At 58.3% G+C, this 6818-nt stretch overlaps 1 protein-coding gene across 1 annotated transcript; it reads left to right on the top strand.

Annotated features, from left to right (window-relative positions):
• Nucleotides 1-1677: 1677 nt before the first annotated feature.
• Nucleotides 1678-5887, top strand: SOX18 (SRY-box transcription factor 18). Its single transcript, XM_082491112.1, has 2 exons — nucleotides 1678-2980; nucleotides 4838-5887. Exons 1-2 carry the CDS (start codon nucleotides 1828-1830, stop codon nucleotides 5686-5688), a joined length of 2004 nt encoding a protein of 667 aa, XP_082347238.1. The 5' UTR covers nucleotides 1678-1827; the 3' UTR covers nucleotides 5689-5887.
• Nucleotides 5888-6818: the final 931 nt, after the last annotated feature.

The following is a 6818-nucleotide window of genomic DNA, read 5'->3' as shown; positions in this document are numbered from 1 at the left end:
TCGCCCGGCACTGCCCCGCTCCCAGCCCTGCATGCAGGCTGGGCTTTTACCCTTGAGCTGCTGGGTCCCCATCAGGGCATCCCCACGCAGCCATGTCCCCAAGGGTTCTGGGGACCACTTTTGGTCCAGCTGCTTTTCAATGTGAGCAGCAGCTGCCAGACACAGGCAGGAGGTTGTGTCCCTCAGGGCAGCAGGAGTCGGAGGTAGAGGGACAAGGGGGTCTTCCCCTGCATAAGGAAAGCATCGCGAGCCCACTGCCACCCCGTGCGGAGGAGGCCCAGGCTTGGACCACTTGCACAGCGTGAGGGTGGCAGGCACGAGGCTCTGCAGCTGCCTCCCCCACCCAGGAGGGTTTGCCCCAACTCAGCACCGTTTCCAGGCCTGGGAAAATCTGAGCTTCCCCCTCTACCACCCCACTGCAGCACATCCCCACCACATCCCAAATGCCAACTGGTGGCACCAGCTCCAACCGCAGCCCCAGCGTAGTCCTGAGCCCGCCCAGAGGCCAAGGATGCTGCTGGGGCCACGTGGGAGGCTGTGGGGTGGATGTGGCCAGGGAAAGCGCTGCATGCTCCGCCGAAGCTGGGGAGAAGGGCCAGGATCAGGATGGGGGGATGCACATGGGGTGTCCCCAGCAGCTGCCATGACCGACTGCCCCAAAGGCTGCTCACTTCACCCCACAAGCAGCCACGTGCCCTGATCTGGGGGCCCCCAGCTCCCCCCAGCACCCACCTTGCTGTTCCCAGGGCAGGGGCAAAGAGCCAAAGCCTCCAGCGGCTCGGGGGCTCGGCTCCGGACGGCAGCACACGGCTGGTCCTCCAGCACTGCGATGCTCCAGCACCTTCCTCGGTTCTACGGCCAGGGCAGGACGACGGAGAGTGGAGAGGAGGCTCCTTGCAGCCGTACGGGCTCTCCCGTCGACTGGTGCTGATTTGCTCTTGCAAAATATTAATAAGAGGCTCCAGGAACGTGAAGAAAATCTAGCCCGAAACTTCTGTCGCTCCTGGCTAGTGATTGAAGAATAAGTGAGACAAGATTTTTTTCTTTTTTTTTTTTTTAAGGCCCTTGTTTTGTTTAGGGTTAACAGCAGATCGGCTTTTTCAAATCACTTCCAGACACACAGAAACCATGGCATGCAATACCCCACCGCTGCGAGGAGGCTGGGAGCGGGGTTCTTGCGCAACCCAGTGCCCCAAGTCTTCCTAACACCGAGGTTCACATTTCAGGCTGGGGTCTCGGGCATGTCCACAGCTGGAGGGGGCTCCAAGGCAGATACCCAGAGCTGGGGCATCTTTCCCACATCAACCTGATTCCCCAGGGGGTGCCAGGGAGCAGGGACAGTGTTCAGGCAGATCTTGCTTGCAAACAGATCCCGCAGTTCATAATTCCTCCGTGCCAAAGGCAGGAAGGACCTTCAGACCACCTAGCCTGACGCTTGGCACTGCAAATCACTGCTGGACGACAGCCGAGTGAACGGAGCAGTGACCTGGTGGCGGGGGACACGCTGCTTCTCCGCAGCTGCCGTGGGTATACTGCCATGCCCACGTCGCGTGCGGCAATGATACGGCCGTGCCAGCCCCAGCAGCGCAGCTCGGGAGGCAGCTTTCAGCCGCAACCACCCGGCTGCCAGCGAACCCACCGTTCCTCAACAGTCCCTAGGCTGACAGGCTGGAAACTTGAAAGCAAGGAGCCATTTCTCCCCCCTCCCCCCCCGACCCCGGCACTGAAATTCCCACCAGAAAATTGCCAGGGGAAGAGGGCTCGCCCCTGCCTTCACCCCAGGGCTGCTCCCGATCCCGGACGGGGAATGCTGGCCAAAACACACACATGAAAAAAGTCATAAGAAAAATAAACGCAAAGCTCCAAGCATCCCTGTCTGCCTGCAAACAAGCAGCCTGGCAGGCAAATCTAAACACTTCCCTGCCTCGGCTCAGTTGCGGGAGGCGCGGGCAGATCGCAAGGAGCCAGAAAAGGGGTTTGCAAAGAAAAAAAAAAAAAGGAAAAAAAAAAAAAAAAAGAAAGAAAGGAAAAGAAGGCAGAGAAAAAAAAAATAATAACCCTCCTCCTTGGAAGGAAGGGAACTGGGCAGCAGCGTCCACACAGGTCCCAGCCGGGCCCTCCCCGGGTGGCTCTTCCTGCTGGTGCCTGGGGACGCCCCCCTTCCTCCTCCTCCTCCCCCTCATCTCCTCCTCCTTCTCCTTCTCCTCCTCCTCCCCCTCATCTCCTCCTCCTCCTCTCCCTCTCGTCGTCGTCGTCCTCCTCCTCCTCCCCTCCGCCCCGCTGATTGGTCCAGCCTGGCTATATTTTGCCCCTTCCAGCCCAGCATCATCCCAAAAGTTTTTTTTTGGGGGGAAAAGGGGGAAAAAAAATAAAAGAGGAAAAAGAAAAAAAAAAGAAAAGAAACCAAAACAAAACAAGCCGACCCCAAATCCCCCCGAAGCGCAGGCGAGGGAGGCGAGCGGCGGAGCTGCTGCTCGGCGGCTGCTGGACCCGGTGGGACGCGGCGGGACCCGGTTCTCTCTCCGGCACCCGGTCGGGTCGGACACAAAGTGCTGTCCAGCTGGAATGAATATATCTGAGTCTAACTACTGCCGAGAGGAGATATCGCAACCCCGGGGCGACTGTTCATGGGTCACCGCCGCCGTGCCGGCCGCTGAGCCCGGGCTCGCCTTCCCGCGCCCCCCGGGAGCCGCCTCCCCCGCCAGCCGCACGCCCAGCCCCGAGCCCGGCTTCGCCTTCGGCCCCGGTCCCGGCGGCGCGGCCCCCGGTGCGGCCCCCGGCGCGGCCCCCAGCCGCACGCCCAGCCCCGAGCCGGGCTATGGATACAGCCCCCCGGCCGGCCGCGCCGAGGGCAAGGCCGGAGAGGATTCCCGCATCCGCCGGCCCATGAACGCCTTCATGGTCTGGGCGAAGGATGAGCGCAAGCGGCTGGCGCAGCAGAACCCCGACCTGCACAACGCCGTGCTCAGCAAGATGCTGGGTGAGCGGGACGGGCTGCGGGAGGAAGGGTGCGGGGCTGGTGGTGCGGGGGTTTGGCGGTGCGGAGCTGAGGATGCGGAGTTGCGGGGGTACGGGGCTGGGGATGCAGGGGTACAGGGATACAGAGCTAAGGATGCAGGGATACAGGGATAGGGGGCTGGGGATGCAGGGGTACGGGGCTGGGGATGCAGAAACGTGGGGGGACGGAGTTAGGGATGCAGGGATATGGGAGTACGGGGCTGGGGATGGAGGGATTTGGCAATGTGGGGCTGAGGATGCAGGGGTACGGGGCTGGGGAGGCAGGGATGTGGGGGTACAGGGATGGAGATGTAGGGGTACTGGGCTGGGGATGCGGTCTGCAAAAGTGCAGGGCTGTGGGATGGGGGGCTATGGAGCTAGGGATGCAGGGGTACGGGGCTGGGGATGCAGGAGGATGGGGCTGGGGGTGCAGAAATGTGGGGGTACAGAGCTAGGGATGCAGGGATGTCTGGGTATGGGGCTGGGGATGTAGGGATAGGCAGTTATGGAGCTGGGGGTGTTGGCTGCAGGGGCCCAGGGCAGCGGGATATAGGGATATGGAGCTGGGGGTGCAGGCTGTGGGAGTCCAGAGCAGCAGGATGCAGGGATACAGGGCTGGGGATGTGAGTTGCATGGGTATGGAATATTGGGATGCAGGGATACAGGGTTGGGAGTGCGGGATGAAGGGGTATGGGGCATTGGGATGTGCACTGCAAGGGTATGGGGCTGTGGGATGCAGGCTGCAAGGATATGGGACAGTGGGACATGGGATGCAAGGATACGAGGCTTTGCCAGCCAGGCTGTAAGGGTACAGGACTGCGGGGTGCAGGCTGGGAGGGTATGGGGGTGCAGGAGCTGGGTTACAATGACGGTGTGCTGCGGGATGCAGGGATGGTGTGCTGCAGGATAGAGGGCTGGGGATGCATGGCTGCGGGCTGCAAGGTTAGAGAGCTGCGGGGTGCAAGCTGTAAGGATGTGGGACTAAGGGGTGCCGGCTGCAGGCTGCAAGGATTGCAGGGCTGCGGGGATGTGGGCTGTAAGGATGCAGGGCTGTGGGATCAAGGGCTGTGGGGTGCAGCACTACAGGGCTGTGGGATATGGTGCTAGAGGACGTGGGAATATGGGGCTGTGGGATGTGAGGATGCAGAGCTGCATGTACACAAGATGCAGGGAAACGGGGCTGCGGGATGCAGAGATACAGGGCTGTGGGGTACACAGCTGCAGGGATGCAGGATATGGGAATACAGTGCTGCAGGATGCAGGGTACATGACTGTAGGATGCGGGATGTGGGAACACGGGAAGCAGGATACGGATAGATGGAGTTGCAGGATGCGGGACTACGGGAAGCAGGATATGGCCAGACGGGGCAGCAGGATGCGGAGACACAGGGCTGCGGCGTGCGGGGACATGGGATTCAAGATACGAGGCTGCGGGGTGCGGGTTTGGGGATGGGCGATTGTGGCTGCAGGGGAGCAGAGCTGTGGATGCGGGATGCAGGGAAGCGGGCGCCTCGGGGCCCAGGCTGTCCCGAGGGGCAGCAGGAGGCAGAATCCCCTCCCCTGGCAGAGAGGTTCCCACAGCCCCCCCTGGAGCTTTGCATCCCCATTCTCCCACTGCGCCGCAGCGCTGGGCACAGCCCGAGCCTGCTGCTGGGACAGCCCTGCTTGGGCTCCCGTTCCCCAGGCCCTCCTCATGCCAGCACCAGGACCCTGCTCAGATGCCGAACCGGCCGAGGGAGCCCTTCCCACCCCAAGGGTGTCCTCTCCCCAGGTGGCCCCGTGCCCCAGCCAGTGCCGGGTGGCTGAGCCGGTGTCACAGAGCTTCTCTTTCCTCTTCCAGGCCAGTCATGGAAGGCGCTGAGCGCCAGCGACAAGCGTCCCTTCGTGGAAGAGGCAGAGCGGCTGCGAATTCAGCATCTCCAGGATCACCCCAACTACAAGTACCGCCCAAGGAGAAAGAAGCAAGCCAAGAAAATCAAGAGGATGGAACCCAATATCCTCCTGCATAACCTTTCCCAGCCTTGCAGTGACAACTTCAGCATGAGTCACCATGGCGGCAGCCAGCCGGGCCACCCCCAGCCTCCCCCACTTAACCACTTCAGAGAACTCCACTCCATGGGGTCGGATATTGAAAACTATGGCTTGCCAACTCCCGAGATGTCTCCCTTGGATGTCTTGGAACAGACCGAACCGGCGTTTTTCCCTCCGCACATGCAGGATGACTGCAACATGATGCCCTTTCGCGGCTACCACCACCATCACCAGATGGAGTTTCCCCAGGAGAAGTGCATGGGGCGGGACGTGGCGGTGCCCTACGCGCAGACCCCCTCGCACTTGGCCGACGCCATGAGGACTCCCCATCCCTCCAGCATATACTACAACCAGATGTGCTCGGGAACTCAGAACGGGCTTTCCGCCCACCTGGGCCAGCTCTCGCCCCCACCCGAAGCCCACCACATGGAGAGCGTGGATCACTTGAACCAAACCGAGCTGTGGACAGACGTTGACCGCAATGAGTTTGACCAGTATTTGAACATGAGCAGGACTCGTCCCGAAGCCTCGGGACTCCCTTACCATGTCTCCCTGTCCAAAGTGACTCCTAGAAGCATCTCCTGCGAGGAGAGCAGCTTGATATCTGCCTTGTCCGATGCCAGCAGCGCTGTTTACTATAGCCCCTGCATCACCGGTTAGGTTGGCCCCACCGCCCGATGCTCTCACCGGGAGAGCCCCGACTCTCCTCTAAAAACAAAAAGCCATCCTCCTTTAACCACGAGCTCCATAATATTTAGAGTATCTCATTAAATGCATCGCTTTCTTTTGTTGTTGTTGTTTTTTTTTTAATTTTTATTTTGGTTTTGTTTTCTTTTTTTTTTTTTTTTTTTTTTTTTTTTTAGAGACAAAACATGCTGAACTCACTGATATACCGTATATCTATATAACACAGATAGACGCCTTTCCCAAGCACTAGCCTGCCTGCCGCGCTCCCCGCTCCAGCCCTCGGCAGGGCATAGCTGTAGCTCCCACCAGCTCGAAGGGGCATTTTAAAGCCAATTCCAGTAAATCCTGCCCGAAACAACCATCACCAGCCGAAGCGACCTGCCCCCAGTATTTAACCCAAGGGCAGGCGAACTCGCGGAGGGGGGAGGAAACTTTTAGGAAGACTTTGCCGGGGCCATTAAAGAATCAGCGCCCATTAAGGGTGGGCTTTAGGACAGTTTTTACTGTATTCTCAGCAATATATTTTAATTGGGCAACAAAACTATATTTTTACTAAGCATTTTTATATATAAAATGGTATTTAATGTCTTTTGGGGTTTTTTTTATTAGACTTTTTAAAAATGAATCAAGGGATATCCATGAGATCTAAAGCATTTATGTAGCAAAGCTGGATTTAAAAAAAAAAAAAAAGAGGGGGGGAAAAAAGGAGATATTTTGTGAAAAGGGAATGACAATGTAAATATTGTGGAACAATTGACTGGAATTTTGTACAAAAGAAAAATATGACTGCAAACACTTTTATTGTCTAGAACTGTATGGAGAGCAAACTGTTTTATACTGGTTAATTATTAAAACATCTTCATATAATTGTTCCCATCTTGTGTGCTTGTTGTGTGAACACATATTTTCCGCAAATACATGTTGTCCCAACCGTTTCCAGATTTTTGTATCCGTTGATTAATGTTTTGACAACCTGGCAAATGTATTAATTTCCAGGCTGCCGCCCGCCCGCCCCGTCAGCCGCCTCGGGCTCCGCGAGCGCGGCTCGGCTCGGCTCGGCTCGGCTCGGCACGGCTCGGCACGGCGCGGGACGGCGGCTCCGG

This window comes from Vanellus vanellus, assembly GCF_965231255.1.
Source record: "Vanellus vanellus genome assembly, chromosome: 15".
NCBI lineage: Eukaryota > Metazoa > Chordata > Aves > Charadriiformes > Charadriidae > Vanellus > Vanellus vanellus.
Note: the sequence above shows the minus strand (reverse complement) of the source record. Positions and strands in the feature narration are given on the sequence as shown.